This window comes from Pelobates fuscus, chromosome 6 (genome assembly GCF_036172605.1).
Source record: "Pelobates fuscus isolate aPelFus1 chromosome 6, aPelFus1.pri, whole genome shotgun sequence".
In the NCBI taxonomy this organism is placed as follows: domain Eukaryota; kingdom Metazoa; phylum Chordata; class Amphibia; order Anura; family Pelobatidae; genus Pelobates; species Pelobates fuscus.
This window is the reverse complement of record NC_086322.1, coordinates 110,760,675-110,778,934: the sequence shown is the minus strand read 5'-3', so window position 1 is coordinate 110,778,934 and position 18,260 is coordinate 110,760,675. Positions and strand designations below refer to the sequence as shown.

The 18,260-nt window shown below is 37.0% G+C and overlaps 1 protein-coding gene across 2 annotated transcripts in view; it reads left to right on the top strand.

Moving 5' to 3' along the window:
- The window catches only part of WDR17 (WD repeat domain 17), a 110,583-nt gene that overhangs the window by 50,023 nt on the left and 42,300 nt on the right, over positions 1-18,260 (top strand). For both annotated transcript variants that reach the window (XM_063458160.1, XM_063458159.1), the window contains 8 exons: positions 1,845-2,096; positions 9,467-9,589; positions 11,374-11,561; positions 12,744-12,912; positions 13,004-13,095; positions 14,424-14,506; positions 14,847-14,933; positions 16,290-16,454. In XM_063458160.1, coding sequence (XP_063314230.1) covers positions 1,845-2,096; positions 9,467-9,589; positions 11,374-11,561; positions 12,744-12,912; positions 13,004-13,095; positions 14,424-14,506; positions 14,847-14,933; positions 16,290-16,454 — 1,159 coding nt within the window. The remainder of the gene's footprint in view (positions 1-1,844; positions 2,097-9,466; positions 9,590-11,373; positions 11,562-12,743; positions 12,913-13,003; positions 13,096-14,423; positions 14,507-14,846; positions 14,934-16,289; positions 16,455-18,260) is intronic.

Genomic DNA, 18,260 nt, shown 5'->3' with positions numbered 1-18,260 from the left:
ATGAAGTGTGAGACAGGAAGCTCCACAGGCTTGTACTGGAAAGATGCTTGGGAGATGTGGTATCAACGTAAGTCACACTGAATTCTCTCCACAAATATGTGGAGTCAGACAGCTGGGTCTGTGGATTTTAATTAATGGAAAACTGTAAATGTGATGTGAAAACCAAACCATCAGAACGGTCATGTCAGTGTCCATTTTAGGATATGGTGTGCCTGTCACTTGGATCATTTATTGAAAACCACCACTTCTTGAAGTGTATGACATGCTGCTGTACTTACATTGTGATATTTTAAACTGCAATTTTGGTGTTAGTAGAGTCCAGGTTAAAATTATGCTAGGTATACAGTTAGAGTCACATTGGGAAATGGGCATAGTTGGCACAGTGTTCGTGTGTGGGTTGGTATAAGGTTAGTGTTAATTACCAAACATTAATTTAGATCCTAAACATTTTAGGGATTTAACAATTGTCGAAACTCTCTCGTTCCTGGAAGTATTTGCGATTCATTTGCATTCAACTTTATTATTCTCGAAGTCCATAGTCCTCATAACAGAAATTCCAGAAGAAAAATAGATAAGAAAAGAGATGTAGGTACAAATATATATGAATATAAACTTATACATAAATATCTAAGATTTCAAATAAGTAATTAAATAGTACAATCAGAAAAAATTATACTAAAACATCTTTTATTTAAATGTTCATAGGAATTTGGCATAGTTCCAAGATAACATTTGTAGTTTTGTTTAAATATACAATAATACTTAAAGGATACTTAAAAAAAAAAAAAAAACTTAAAGGAGAACTGTCACCTCAAAACAATTTTTTAATATTATTATCCTTCCGCCAAGCTTTGATAGGAAATAGATTCTTTTTAAAGAAAGTATATGTAAAAACTATGAGAAACCCATCCCTGCCTGACCCCAGGGGCATGTATGTGGCTGAAGGATCGTGTCATTAAATGTTCTCATTTTTTTTACATTTACTTAATTTAACAAATAATCTATTTCATTTTAAAACTTGACGAAAAGATCATCATTTAAAAAATAGTGTAGAGGTTACAGTTGTCCTTTAAAAACAGGACTTGAAGTAATGCATTCCTGATTTTTTTTTTTAATGCAGCCCTACTTATCAATAAAACTACCGATCTTTATGGTAAGCTTTATACTAGAGTTCTGTCCTCTATGCATTTGATTGGACAATGTCCAGCACTAACAAGGAAGTAAGGGCAAAAAGGAAATTTATCTTCATTAGTTGGAGACGCCAGTTCTGTAGTTAGTTAATGGCTTTTATTGCTTAGGAAATAATTGAGCAAATTATAGTAAATGCATATTTTTTTTTTGCAATGATTAACTATATGTTTTAAAAGTATACATATTTTTGGATATAGAGTTTCCCTTTAAATTAACTATGATTTGTGGAGTTAAAATAACTAAGAATGACAATTTTTACTAACATCTTCTCTATTCACAAACAGATCCTATTGCGATTTTGAGATCATAATGCCATTTTGCAATCTGTCTCACAAAGCCACAGTGAGAAATTGCCTCTTATGGCAAATACATTTTTATTGGATCAAAAACAGCAAATGAAGTATGGAAAAAGTAGAAATTGGTGCATTCAAGACTTTTGAAAACACAGACACAGACTGCCCTGTTAATCACACACATCCTTTGATATGTTTACTTTGCCTCATGCAAATATTTGAAAAACCTGGAATTTAACAAAATAGCAAATTTGACTAACTCTATGTTCGTCTCAAGTAACATTTTCTTTTACAATCATAGGATAAAGTAGTTTGGTTCATGTTCCTCTAATTTTTAGAAATATATATTATCTTTTTAAGGATGCAAGAGTCAAAAGCACGTTTTACGACCTGAATCCCTGGAAGGAACAGACGAGGAAGATCCAGTGACAGCTCTAGAATGGGACCCACTGTCTACAGATTACCTTCTAGTTGCTAATTTGCACAATGGAATCCGGCTGGTAGATTCTGAATCCTTGTGTTGTATCACCACATTCAGTTTACCAAGTGCTGCTGCTTCTGTTCAATGTTTAGCCTGGGTACCCAGTGCTCCAGGCATGTTTATTACTGGAGGTAAGAATTGTATGCAATACATAATTTATTTTTAATGCATTTTAACTAAAGTAAATGTCACTTAAATTCAAGGAACACCTTTGAAATTGACAATATATATATATATATATATATATATATAACATTCAGTTAAAGTAAAATATGATGATGGCCAGGTGTCCCCTATGACTCTCTTGCACCATACTCAAATGTCTACTCCACAGAGCTCAGTGTTGTTATTTATTTATAAAATATTTTACCAGCAAAGATACATTGAAATTTATCTAGTTTTCAAGTATGTCCTGGGTCGACAAAACATTGCATTGATACATTAGGGTGCAATAAAATACAAAAACAATATTAATACACAATATATACAAAATTCAACACAGAACAGGTAGGAAATATAAGTTCTTCTGATGTGGCTCCTTCTGGTGTGATTATTATTATTGTTATTATTATTGGCATATGTATAGGGACAACAAATTCCTCATAGATTTACAATATTACTAAAGGGACTTTAATAATAAATTAGACAAACTATTAGAGATTTTTGCAGGAACAATAGATTGATGGGGACCCTGCTCGAATGACCTTACGATCTAGAGGAGGTGGTGTATAAAACCACAATAGGAAGGGCAGTGTGACCAAATGACGGGGTTAAAAAGTAGCAGAATTGGAAGGTGAGAGTGAAGTGGTGAATGGACCCACTAGGTAAGCTGAGAGAGTTACCCTCGGAGTCCATCGGCCAGTCTGAAAAAGTTTGTTTGTGGAACTTCTTAATGGATTCAAAGGCATCAGGAAGAACATGGTGGCAGCTATGAAGGTGCTAAGTATACCTACCTTCCAGTGCACCCAATGTCTACCAGACCTTAAGTGACAATGTCACCATTGGGGATCTTTTGCAAAATATGCAAAGACCAACGAAAGTGACAGGTCCAATTTAAGAAAAAAATCCACCATTCTGTGTGTGCCTTGATAATGTAGTCAATCATATAATAAATGAATAGATATAATAGATGCATACATTAGTGTAAAACATCACAGTGAAAGATATTCTCTCTGAAAAGTGAAGTCTTTGATAAAGACATAATTCTGTGACTATTTTATAAAGAAAATTGTATGAGAACGGAATTACAAATTTATGATCTGAAGCTGTGAGGCTATTGTTTACAGAAAATAGCTTGCTTAATAATTGAATCAGACACATATTCCCTAACTCTTCATTCTTCATTCTCTAAGGCAGAATGTGAAAGTGCTGCCTGGAGGTATGTGGAATTCATATGTTCCCAATGTAATATTAATCCTAGCCAAGACTAGTTATGGGATTTGTCACTTGGCACATATTAAATCCACAGGCTGCTGGGCCACACTTTCAAGACCTACTCGAAAGAATTAAGAATTCAAAAATATATCAATATACAGAAACATTTAAAGTGTCAGGCTTCACTGCCAGATAATAGAGTTGTATAATAATACAATTGAACTGTTGTATGTAGATATATTATTTGCTTGCCTTTAATGGGACACTAAAGGTGCTGTGCTCCTACGTTTTGAGGCTTGGAATTTAAAGCCTTGCTGTTCTGTAGGAACCGCAGTGTTTACATTGCTTGGTTAAGGAAGTACAAATACAAAAAGTCCTGCGCTCACTCCCATTACTACTGGGCCAGCAGCAAGGACTACAATACACATCAGCCCCAATATATAGTAAAAACCAAAGAAAAGAAAAAGTTACCTGCGCTCTCTCCTTAATCCCTATGTATATTTAGACAAATGGAGGTCATTTAGTTGCTCCAATGGCCATTGGAGGGAATGCCCACCTGCCAATGTCAAGGCAGATGCCCCTTAGCGGGTCCTAACACTGACCCTTCAGCCTGCTTCCTTGAGCTTCTGGCAAAGATATCTCTAATGAGACAGAGAGGGGTGTTTTTTATATACACCCCTATATACTTATTAACCCTTAATAGGGAACACATGGGATGGGCGGCAGCATGGTAACAAGGCTGTGTGATACAAAGTAAATACAAATACAAAAAGAGAAGATGGTTAAGGAAGACAGCCACTACAGGGTCTTCATCTGCAATTACCAAGTTATCTATCAAATGCTGCTCCTGGATCAGCATTTACTTGGCACAGTGTAGAGTTTTGCCGCACGTGAGCACAAGCCTCCCAGTGCTTCCCTATTGTATATGGAAATAGTAGTAGTGACAGCAAGGAGAGCAGCATGGTGAGGGCTGAACTGTTAGCAATATTCACCTTTCAAATCCTCACACTTTCTTTTTGGGTGGAAAAGGGACGGGACCCAGATAGGCTTTAGGATGTATAAGGAATACATCTTTGTATTCTTAATGTGACAGTGTTCCTCTAATCTTATACTATTTAACCACTACTTCTTCTGTTTACTGTATGTCTTCTGAGATTCAGGAAGAATGAACCGAGAACATTCTAATTGTTGTACTACTGAGATGACCTTAAGTTCAGTGCCTGAACAAAATATATAAGTAATTCATGACAACTAATTTTGACATACAGGAATAATGCAAAGTAACGGCAGTGTATGTGTGCATCCCTGGTGTATATCCATATTTGTATTTTGGTCTTTTCTTGACCTTACAGTACCTGATTCGTCATTTTGGTTGACAAGACTTATGATCTTTCTTGTTTACTAATTAATCTCCTTTCATTATGTTACCTGCACTATAACAGCAATGCCTGAAGTCTAACATCACCAGTTGGCCCAACTTGCAGGGGGAGACAGTGGTTGTATTTAAAACATTGACCAAGTACTCTTGTAAATGCTTTACTGAACCCCTTTTACAATAACAATAGTATTCTGAATTGTTAATACACAAAACATATTTTGTTAAGTGTTACACAACTATGAAGAAAGTCATGCTACATCTTGATATTATGTTTTAAAACATATTCAAAACATTCTTATGTGACTAGTTGCATGCCAAGTGATGAGCATCTGGTTTTCTGTACTTCTGGTGCTTACAATGTTAATTACTGGATATAAAACAAGTTTTCTTTTCCAAGCAACAAGCTCATTACTTATCGAGGATGAGTTTTGAGCTTTCTGCCCTCCCCTGCTGTCTTTTGCAAAATAAATGCAGCCTTAAGTAGATCTCACATCAGGGACACTGTTTTAATTATCACGGTAAGTGCAAGTGAGGCGCAGGTGCTGACTCCAGGAGTGCTTGGAGTCTGAAATGATTTTAGTGGCACCACTTGTTTTTCTAAAGACTGCGCTTTGACAGATTGCAAATACGACACCAGAACATACCCTGCTGACTCAATCAATACAAAATGAAACAAATTATTTTAGTTCTCTAAATATATTCAATTTTATGGAGCCACATTATGCTAGTTCACTAAAGAACACAATGTACCTGCATGGCAATTGGCAACATATTTATACAAGCCATTGAATGCATAGTAATTCACAGACAAAGCTACATTTATACTTAGAGATGAAGTATAGTTAGTCTGGAATACAGATCCAGACAGGCAAATACATTGCTATTGCCCCTACTTCAGCTAAGGGAATTATGTCCGCTCTCTATAAATGGTTAGGACTCCAGGTGCAGTATCTCAGAGCTCAAATCTTAGCAAAGTCGATTCAGTCATTTAGCCTTCTGAGATCAGTAAAATGAAGTTGGGTAAGGATAACATCTAGAATTTAGTTGAAAAGTCGGGAATGCAATACTTACCTTACGGTGTTAAAAACATTCTAATTAAGTTGTAAAAAATAATAGCGAATTACCTACTCATGGACGGGGGCAGATAGTCTGTGTTTCTAATTGTGGTGTTACGGTAATCGAATACAACACTGAGAATTTAGGTAGCATCAGTACTTTCAGATACATTACATGATGGTATTACTATGTGAGGTGACTTTGTCACAGTGATGTAATATATTCAAGAAGACTTCTTGCCAAATTTTTTTAATGCATTTTTCCATGTAAATTGTGTTGTTTTCCAATTTTCTGTGCTGCCGAGCATATATTATATTTAATATTTTGGATAAAATACAAACATGTTAATGTCAGAAATATATTCTACATTTATATGACCAAGCCACATGAATGAATGAATCCATTGCTTGTTTCTTCAATCCATTGCAGTTTTCCAGTTTTCCTGTAACAAAAATAAAACAAATGTGAAGCAATTGATTCCTTAATGCATAACTACTATCTCTAGATAAATTCATCCCGCATCACATATTTCATTGTTTCCAGTCTGTGGGTCCTAATGTGTTTGTTGTTAAATCCAGTACTGACAGAAGTTTTGGGTGAATATTAACTGTTTTAATTATGGGAAAATAATTCTTTAAATGTTAATTTCACCTTGCTTTTAAAAATATTCTAAGCTGCTATGAGTAACCTTTTTTACATTTATTGTTTTATTATACAACCTAGCAAAGCAGTGGTATTGTGCTCCAGACCTTGATGACTGGATTCACTCTATGTGTTCAACATAATCATTTTGTACCTGTGCAGTGTTAATTGATCAGATGCCAATTATAGAAATACTAAAACTCTTGCAAAAGTCTTGCTCTCATGGCCACCAAATTACGTAAGTGAGCATACACTGATCAGCTACAAAATTAAAACCACTGTCAGGTGAAGAGAGTTTTGAGTGTTTCAAGGGTGAGATATATTAGGCAGCAAGTGAATAATCAGTTCTTGACATTCAAGCGGAAAGATCTGAGTGACTTTGAGAAAGGCCAGATAGTAATGGATAAGTAGCTGGGTCAAAGCATCTCCACAACAGCAAGTTTTGTGTGGTGTTTCTGGTATACAGTGGTTAGTACCTACCTTAAGTGGTGCAAGGAACTGGTAAACCAGTTTCAGGGTCATGGCCACCCAAGGCTCACTAATGTATGTGAGTAGCAAAGGCTAGCCCGTCTGGTCCGATCACACAGAAGAGCTACTGTAGCTCATATTGCTGATAAACCAAATGCTGACCATGAGAGATTGGTGTCAGAACACACATTGCATCGTAGTTTGCTGCGCACAGCAGTCGGTGCCCATGATGACCCATGTCCACATCCAGCTAGCCTCCAAATTCTCCAGATCTTAATCCGATTAGCATCTGTTAAATGTGCTAGGACAATAAGTCCAATACATGGAGGCTGTGCGTGTGTGTGTGTCTGTCATGGTGTGTGTGTGTGTGTGTCTGTGTCATGCTGTGTGTGTGTGTGTCTGTGTCCGTCTGTGTGTGTGTGTCTGTCTGTCATGGTGTGTGTGTGTGTGTCTGTGTCATGCTGTGTGTGTCTCTCTGTCATGGTGTGTGTGTGTCTGTCATGGTGTGTGTGTGTGTGTGTGTGTGTGTCTGTGTCATGCTGTGTGTGTGTCTGTGTCATGCTGTGTGTGTGTGTGTCTGTCTGCCATGGTGTGTGTGTGTGTGTGTCTGTCTGTGTCATGGTGTGTGTCTGTCTGTCTGTGTCATGGTGTGTGTGTGTGTGTGTGTCTCTGTCTGTCATGGTGTGTGTGTGTCATGGTGTGTGTGTGTGTGTGTCTGTCTGTGTCATGGTGTGTGTGTCTGTCTGTGTCAAGGTGTCTGTCTATGTCATGGTGTGTGTGTCTGTCTGTGTGTAATGATATTGATGTTACAAAGTTTTGGAGTCCAGTAGCCAGATCAGCAATGTTTTCTGCCAGAGGTAGCCACTCGTTACCCAGGTGGTTGAGCCCCTGAGCCTTGAGTGGCCTTCTGGTCTTAAGCAGAGATGGGAGACTGGAACAGAGAGATGATAATCGTAGTGAGGCAAGCCAAGGTCAGTGGGAAGGAGAAGCAGCAAAGTCAAAACGGTCCAAAATCAGCAACAGGTAGGAGAAACAGGAACAAGCTTGATTAGAGAGTACAGGAACCACAATAATCTGGCAAAGGTACAGAGACAGGAAGTGGCTTTTATAGGCCAAGAACCAGACACATGACCAGACACAGCTGAAGAGACTTGTCACTGATACCAATGCTTGTAGAGTCAAGGTTACCAGATCTCAGGTACATTTGCAAAACAGTTCCTCACACTGTGTCATGTGTGTGTGTGTGTCTGTGTCATGGTGTGTGTGTGTCTGTCATGGTGTGTGTGTGTGTCTGTCATGGTGTGTGTGTGTGTCTGTCTGTTTCATGGTCTGTGTCATGGTGTGTGTATGTCTGTCATGGTGTCTGTGTGTGTCAGTCATGGTGTCTGTGTGTGTTTTTAAAAATAGTGTTTTACTCACCTTTTTTCCCAACGTTGTGCTGGTCTCTGCCTCTATGACTGAGATCATCAAGCTTGATGATCTCAGCCAATCTGCACTGACACAGGAAGCACCTTCTGAGTGTCTGTCACTAGAGGTGTCACTAGGAAGCAATGTAAACACTGCCTTTTCTCTGAAAAGCCAGTATTTACAATCAAAAGCCTGCAGGGACAGGCTATAGACACCAGAACCACTACATTAAGCTGTGTGTGTGTGTGTGTGTGTGTGTGTGTGTGTGCACCTGCTAGTGAGTGAGCTTGCTTGCATGTGTGTGTGTGCCTGCTAGTGAGTGAGCTTGTGTTTTTATGTCAATGAGCTTATGTATATTAGTGAAATTGTTTGTCTCTGAGGCTGTGTATCAATGAGCTTGTGTGTGTCAGTGAGATTGTCTGTGTCTGCATGTGAGTATGCTTACTGTATAATTAAATGTTTTACTCTGAAAGGACCAATATTTTATATTAGAAAAAAACAATATATATATATATATATATATATATATATATATATATATATTACTCAATCATCTGGGGTGGCAAGACATAGCCTTACATATTACATGCGACAATATATGGTGCAATGACTTATGGGGCTGGCATAGATTTTTTTTTCCAGGGCTGCTTTGTATCCCCAGTCCGGCCCAGTACACAATAGTAGGCAGGTGATTTTAATGTTGTGGTTGGTTAGTGTATTGACCCAGGTTACTATAAAACATGCCAAAATCATCCCCTCATCCTAAAGAATGCTCAAAATTCATCTTGTATCTGTTTAAATATTTTCATAATAAAGCAATAAAGCTGATACTTTCTCCGTGACATGCATTGAGGCAACATAAAAATCATTAATGTTGGAAATTTTAGACATGTTTTGTCTATGGTTTATATATTTCATCCTTGAGGTGTTGTATATTTAGTAAAGCAACTATTGCATATGGACCACCTTTTCATAAAACTTCAGTTGTTACACTTAACAATAATCTAAAAGGCAATTGTGGGGCACATGTGGTAAATGTGGAACAGTAATCATGGACACCAATGGAATATGATATCCATGCAGATTGCTCTTTAATTACTCAACCCATGATTGCTTTTCTTTCTGTTCTGGATCTGTCTGTCTGCTTGTTCAATTCAGAGCTTGTGATGTTCTCAGATTCTCAGGTTGGAGTGCTACGGGTATGGAATGTCTCCAAGACTACACCCATAGATAATTTTAAATTGAAGAAAACAGGCTTCCATGCATTACATGTACTGAATTCTCCTCCAAAGAAAAAATGTGAGTACCTGAATATATTTTTTACTTGAGTCATAGATAAGAGTTTGGCTGCGTTCAACACATGTTTGGGTTACTATATTCCATATTTATTAATTAAATAATGTACTATTTTTTTATAGAGTCAATGATAATCTTTATTCAAATCTTTCCTCAAGCTCGGTCTTTTTTAATTCCCACTTTTAATCTCTCTATAGAAGGAAAGCCTAACTAGATGTTCCTTACCTGTTCGCTTACTACAATATAGCTCCAGTAGTTGTTATATCATATATTGCTATAGTCCTGCTCTCTTTTGTCTTTTAATACATTGCTATGTATACTATTGTCATTGCTATAAGTATATGCCATGGTGGTGATGATAACAGTAGCTAGTCTGACAACATTTACAACTGGAATCAAGTTTTGCTCTGGACAAAATACTTGTATATCAGTGGAATAGCGTTTATTTGGTCATATATGTAAGAAGAATGTAAACGCAAGGCTGCTAAAAAAGCTTAACATTATTATACATATACTGGTTAGAGGAGGGAACAGGAGACCTAGCTTCAAATTTAAGATACATTAAGGGGTTAAATATAATTTGAGGTATTGTTTCTAGTAGGAACAAAAGAACTGGAACAGGTATTAGAACTGAAACAAGAGGCCCTAAGTGAAGTTAGAAGAAAGGGCTAGGGTCATGCAAGAGTATTATGCTCCTGGAATAACATTGTAGCAAGTGGTAACACAATAAAAGCATACCTATGCTCTGTATAAGGTTATCTTAAAGAACAAATGTGAAAATTACATTTTCATAAAAGGTAGATTACATGGGCCAGTCATTTCTCCAGAACTGGACCACTTGATCACTGAACCAAGAGGGGAATCAGTCTCACTGACATCGCCCACCAAGGCCAAAATGATAACCTGGGCTAATTGTAACTATTTTGAAGATGGCGTTTCCAATATTTCAGATCTGAACTGTCCTTTTGGGTGTTATCAGTCTAATATGCAAATGTTACAGGGTCTTTAATGCCATAAGTGAGACCTGAGCATACACCCACAGAAGGGCAAGCGCTTTGAGCTCTTTTCCATTGTTAATTTTCTTCTGCACTTTATTTTGGTTTGTTGACAATTAGTTGCCAAATCTTGAAGCTTAATTCTTATTCACTGGGCTAGGCTACTAACTTCTACATCATCCCACCAATTTATTTATTTCTAAAATATTTTCAAGAGAGTGTACATTGACTTTTTCTTGTATTCAAATAAGAGACTTTCTTTGACTTTCTTTTTAAAGTAGGGGAGGGGAAGTAAGGAGCAGGAAGTAGAAAAGATGACATAGGGGATGGAGACAACAGGAGTAAGCATGCTGATCATTTTGTGTGAGAGTTTAGCACCTATGTTGTTATAAATTTAAAGACAAGAAAGATGAAGAGTATGTCTGGATTTGAGATTTTGCTTCTTCTATACATTTTCTAAAGTCACACATTCTTTAAATGCTTAAATGGTGAATAACCTATAGACCTTCACCTGCTGTGTTTCTCATGATGCTCTTCCAGCCATTGGATCGCTTTGTAAAGTAGCATATTGTTTGGCAGTAGAATAATTTCTTCAAACATATCACAACTTTACAAATGTATGTCTATGTAAAGTGATTTATTTAAGGTCAATTGTAATCTTTTTAAGTCACATGTTGTTGAGATAATTTGGTGAGAGATTTTACATTTAAACAATAAAACTTAATTTTCTGTTATTTAATTGCAAATTATGGTGCTAAGTGTTTATCATATTTGCTTTTTTCTTCAAATGAGCATTTTTAGCACATTCTCCAACTAAAAACCATCACACGTCGTCTACCAGTGAGGCTGTTCCTCCACCAACGCTTACACAGAACCAAGCCTTCTCCCTGCCTCCTGGCCATGCAGTCTGCTGTTTCATGGATGGAGGTGTAGGGCTATATGACATGGGAGCCAAGAAGTGGGATTTTTTAAGGGATCTGGTAGGTATCTGTTTGCATTGTAACGTTTCATTGAAATGAACTTACTATAAATAGATGTTCATTAAATATGTTAAAACTGTTTGGAACATTTTCGAGCTGTAACAAGTATAAATAAGTCAATTTTATTTTAGAGATTTCTAAATATTCTTAAGTATTTGGTGAAGAACTGTGAGGTTAAGTTAAAGGCTTTGTTTTATTATTATTATTATTATTATTGCCATTTATATAGCGCCAACAGATTCCGTAGCGCTTTACAATATTTTGAGAGGGGGGGATGTAACAATAAATAAGACAATTACAAGAAAACTTACAGGAATAATAGGTTGAAGAGGACCCTGCTCAAATGAGCTTACAGTCTATAGGAAGTGGGGTATTAGAAACATTAGGATAGGAAATATCAAGTAGGAGTGAAGCAGAGCTGGAGGAGAGAGCAAAGCACTATCCCATAGGGACAGGTATGTAAGGGAGAGATTACTCTGGGAGGCCATACGCTTTCCTGAAGAGATGGGATTTAAGGCCCTTCTTAAATGATTGAAGACTAGGGGAGAGTCTGATGGCAGTAGGCAAGTTATTCCATAGGAGAGGAGCCGCCCGTGAGAAGTCCTGCAAGCGTGAGTTGGCCGTACGGGTGCGAGCAGCGGTCAGGAGGTGGTCGCGGGCAGAGCGGAGGGTACGAGGAGGGGCATACCTCTGGATCAGTGAAGAGATATAAGAGGGGCTGGAATTGTTCAGTGCTTTAAATGTATGGGTTAGCACTTTGAATTGACTCCTATAGGATACAGGGAGCCAATGTAAGGACTGGCAGAGGGGCGAGGTGTGAGAGGACCGACTGGATAGGAAAATCAGTCTAGCTGCAGCATTCATTACAGACTGTAGCGGGGCAGTACGGCTTTTGGGGAGACCAATCAGGAGAGGGTTACAGTAATCCATGCGGGAAATTACTAGAGCATGGACAAGCTCCTTGGTAGAAATTACTAGAGCATGGACAAGCTCCTTGGTTTTACTTTATCTTGTCCTGTTACTGTTACACATCTCCACTTTATTCTGTCACCTGAACAATCACTTAATGTAGTAACTAAGTTTCCACTCAACAGATCTTCCCCACCCCTCAAATTATTCAAATTAACTTTAAGGATAGTATAGAATGTTGTACTCTCTTACACATTTATTGTCTTCCTCTAGGGTCATATTGAAACCATCTTTGACTGTAAATTTAAACCAGATGATCCTAATTTATTAGCTACAGCATCTTTTGATGGTACGATCAAGGTTTGGGACATTAACACTTTAACTGCAGTATATACATCACCAGGAAATGAAGGGGTTATCTATTCTCTTTCGTGGGCCCCAGGTAATTTATTTTTTACCAATATTCTTCTTCTGTTTATCTCTTTATAACGTTAAATACTTGCAATTCATTTTCTATCTTTATATTCAAACAGGAGATTTAAATTGTATCGCGGGTGCAACCTCCAGAAATGGGGGCTTTATCTGGGATGTTAAGAAGGGGAAAATGATAACGCGCTTTAGTGAAGTAAGTCCCACATCAAACTAGTTTCAATAGAGCAATATCATTTTCCTATTTAATTATAACGTTTTACAAATGCAGCCATACATTCTGTAGACTACATGTATACAAAGTATCTACCAGTTACTGGTAACATTTAATAATGCAGCCATTGGCATGACCACAGTCACATTCTATATACTATATGCCATGTGTAGGCCATCTTTATCATGTACCCCTACATCGTGGTAGAAATGCTTATTGTGGGTGTTTATTTACATCAATGATGCAAGTACTACAACATAAATTTGTGTGGACCCTCATTGAGGTACATTTTACACATGAGATGATATAATGAAATGGTTTCCAAATCCTATAACTTCCTATTCTGCTTTTCACAAAACCTCTTTTTGTTGTTATGTTGTTTTCCTTGGCATATTGGTCTCCAATAACTATTCCTCTAATTCCAATGCTGCTAGTTAGGTGTAATTGATTTATTTTCTATACCCTTTACTTGTGCATTTACTTTGGTTCTTTTAAGAGTTATTCACTGAAGTGTGCATTCAAAACAAACTCAAAGTGAATGTCAAATTTTAGGCCAAAAATAGCTAATCTGAAAACCTAACACAACTTGAAAAATTCTTTCAAATTGGCTATTTAGGCCTAAAACATGATATTGATTTAGAATTCCTGAATATCACATTAATGAATAAACCAATGTGACTTATTTTGTATCATTCTGGTTCTATGGTGCTTTTTTTGACTCCTCCCCCTCCACATCTCCGTTCCACAGTTTTTTTTTTTAAGTTTGGTTTCTTACTGATCCTTCTTTTAACACATTTTTCTTTTGGAATTACTGATTAAGTACTGATATAGTTATAAACAGTAGCTTAGTATCCAACAGCTTAAAATACATAGTAAAACCAAGAAAACGTTACCTGCGCTCTGGCCTAAATCCCCATGTGCATTTAAACAAAATGGAGGCTCTTTCGTTTGATTCCAATGGCCATTTGAATATATAAGCTCACCAGCCACGTCAAGGCAAGCCTCAATACCCCTTCCTGTCTCACTGGAGATTCTTGGCTGATATCAGCATATCTAATGGCTAGTGTAGGAACTCACCTATTGAGGCTTGCCTTGACGTGGCTGGTGAGCTTATATATTCAAATGGCCATTGGAATCAAACTAAAGAGCCTCCATTTTGTTTAAATGCACATGGGGATTTAGGCCAGAGCGCAGGTAACGTTTTCTTGGTTTTACTGATATAATTATAGTTGACTGACAACTTCCATAATATTTTGTACAAAACATGTTTTTCAAGCTGCAATGACATGTTTCTGTTTTTAATATGACAGCATGGAAAGAATGGAATTTTCTGTATCTCATGGAGTCACAAAGATTCTAAGCGGATTGCTACGTGTAGTGGAGATGGATTCTGGTAAGTTGTGTTTTCTTATATATATATATATATATATATTTTTTTTTATCAAATGTTCTTCCACTTTGAACAGATCATTAAACTTTGAAACCCTGTGTTTTAATTCTGAGGTTAAGCAGGATTTTTGAAAAGTCTACGTTTTGCTTAAAACATCTGTGACCTGTAAAATGTTAAATTGATAACTAGAGCATGAAATCTGGCTATGTGCTGTGTTGAACGTTGCCTAATGGTCAAATATATAGTGTAGATAATGCAATGTGTTGCATGATCAGAATTATTTTGATATTGTTTTTGTATTAATGATTTACATGTAATGAGGATATTTTTACTCTTGTTACAGCATCATTCGAACTATTGATGGAAGGGTTCTGCATAGATATAAACACCCAGCTGCTGTTTTTGGATGTGACTGGAGTCAAAATAACAAGTATGTAAAAATCTATTATTTGGTGAGGGTTTACTAAATAGTGAATTTTTGTAAAAATGTTTATAATATATATATATTTATTTTATAAGTCTTTCTTACCCGTTACTTTTTAGTTGTTCAAAATATTACTTTGTTTGTATACAAATATCTATTTTATAGCATCGGATGGTGTTAGTTACAGTTATTCCCCTGTTATTATTGTTATGATTAATTTTAAGCTACCGGCCATTCGTATTAAATTCCGTATGAATTCCCTAACCATTAATCGCTATATGACCGAATTGTAAAACAAACAAAACAAGGAATACATTTGCCAAAAAAAGATGATTGATGATTAGGGGACAGCCACTAAATTGTATTCACAGATCAAGTGAGTAGTAAGGGAAAAAAGGAGGAGCAGTAAAAAAAAAATTAATTTTATATATTTATATAGTATAGATTTTTTTTTTACTGTTCATCATTTTTTTACCATTATATGTGACTTCTTCTCATTTGATCTGTGAAGCAAATGGAGCGAAAATGTGCCTATAAGAGTACTGCAATATACCACAAACCCCCAACCCTATATATACAAATCTTTTTTTCACAAAACAATAGCATATATAAAATTCTTCCGAAATGAAATGCCACATGGAGCCGAAACAACTTTTTTTCCTCAGATGAACTAAATTTTTTCACTGCACACAAGTCATATATTACTATTAATATTCTATTTGTATTTCTGCAGTTTTTCATGTGAACATAGATTACACACCTTGTTGTGAATAATGATTTTAGGATGGCCCGCAATAACCAGCCAAATAGGAGTTCCAGATCCTCTAGGTTTTCCTTGTCATGTATTGACATGCTGTTGAGAGCCACTTGCACATGTGCAGCCCTGTGGTGAAATTACCATTCTGCAGGAGGGAAATTCATTCACTTCTTCATTAGATATAAAAATGAATCCAAATGCGCTATAGTGATTATTTCATTGATATTGTCTCTAACAACATATGAATTCTGTATACCCCAGGAAACACTTTTCAAGAACCACTCAACACCAGAATGATTTGTGCCCAGTTTCTAGCCTACTCAAGATTACTGGGAGCTATACTCCCATACAGAAGGTGCTATATATTATTTACAGCTAAAAAAAAATATCCAAAATAATAAAACTTCAAAATAAATAGTTTAGTCGAGCTTTGTCTGTAGCTGAGTTGCAGTCTTTTTCCAGATCAGCACTTTTTGCCTACAGTTTGCAGATTGGTTTTCAATTCGGTGTTTAGTTAGTAAACTCCTCAGTTTAAGATTATTGATGTTTTGAGGTGATTAATGCAAAGTGTGCAGCTATAACACCTTTCTGTGTTTATATGGCAGAGATATGATAGCAACCGGATGTGAAGACAAAAACGTTCGGGTGTACTATGTAGCAACGAGCTCTGACCAGCCTTTGAAGGTATTCACAGGTCATACTGCCAAGGTGTTTCACGTCCGATGGTCCCCCCTTAGAGAAGGGATACTCTGTAGTGGCTCAGATGATGGGTAAATAATTTTACATTTTCTTCCATTCATTTTCATTTATTTCATTTGTAATTTGGACAATGATGGGATTCGAAAACGTTGTTAGTCATAAAAGAAATATGTGTATAAAAGTTTTAGGTTTTAATAAACCCCTTAATGACGGAGACAACTGTCCATGTTGTCCAAAACAAAACCTTGAATTTGAGCTATAGTTTTGTTCCACCGTAATTTTAGGGTTATCTTCAAGTGTCCCAATACATATTATATATATGTTTTAAAGGACAGGAATTACAATTAACATCATATATCTATACCTAACGCAAAATTATGTGTGAATAAAATGTTAAAAATCAGAAACAAAGAAGAGAATATAACTAGTGTGACTTATATAAAAGTTCTTCCCCAACACTGTAAACATAAACTAAAAATACAGATAAATATCAGTTCATACAATACTCCCAGTCAAAAAAACAACGTCAAACGTGGATATAAAATATAAAATATACAACCATACACAAGATGTTGATACCTAAATATTAAAGGAACACTATAGTCACCTAAATTACCTAATAAAGCAGTTTTAGTGTATTGATCATTCCCCTGCAATTTCACTGCTCAATTCACTGTCATTTAGGAGTTAAATCACTTTGTTTCTGTTTATGCAGCCCTAGCCACACCTCCCCTGGCTATGATTGACCGAGCCTGCATGAAAAAAAAAACTGGTTTCACTTTCAAACAGATGTAATTTACCTTAAATAATTGTATCTCAATCTCTAAATTGAACTTTAATCACATACAGGAGGCTCTTGCAGGGTCTAGCAAGCTATTAACATAGCAGGGGATAAGAAAATCTTAATTAAACAGAACTTGCAATAAAGAAAGCCTAAATAGGGCTCTCTTTACAGGAAGTGTTTATGGAAGGCTGTGCAAGTCACATGCAGGGAGGTGTGACTATGGTTCATAAACAAAGGGATTTAACTCCTAAATGGCAGAGGATTGAGCAATGAGGCTGCAGGTGCATGTTCTATACACCAAAACTGCTTCATTAAGCTAAAGTTGTTCAGGTGACTATAGTGTCCCTTTTAATAAAAAATATCTAAAATAAAATTAAAATAAACAATTACCCAACCATACCCCTTACCCAATGCTTACACTAACTCTAACCATCTGCCATAATCTTATTGTTAACCTCAACCCTACACTATCATTAATTTTAAAACAGTATTTACAATACCCTATCCCAACACTAACTGTAATGCTACCCTACTTATATACATAAAAGAAGAAGAGGGGGGAGTAAGAAGAAGAAGGGGGGTAAGAAGAAGGGGGGTATGTAGAAGAAGGGGGGTAAGAAGAAGAATGGGGTAAGAAGAAGAAGGAAGAGGTAAGAAGAAGAAGGAGGGGGTAAGAAGAAGAAGGAGGGGGTAAGAAGAAGAAGAGGGGGTAAGAAGAAGTAGGAGGGTTAAGAAGAAGAAGGGGGGAGTAATAAGAAGAAGGGGGTAAGAAGAACAAGGGGGGGGGAGTAAGAAGAACACAGGGAGGAGGGGGGAGGAGGGGGGGAGGAGGGGGGAGGAAGGGGGTAAGAAGAACACAGGGGGGGTGAGAACACACAGAGGGAGGAGTGAGAAGAACACAGGGAGGGTGGAGGGGGGATGAGAAGAGCACAGGGAGGGTGGGTGAGTGTGAGAAGAGCACAGGGAGGGTGGGTGAGTGTGAGAAGAGACCGCTAGGGGAGGGTGGGGGAGAGGAGAGACCACTAAGGGGCAGGGGAGAGCTCTAAGGGACAGAAGGGACAGCTCTATAGGACAGGGGGCAAGACAGGGAGCT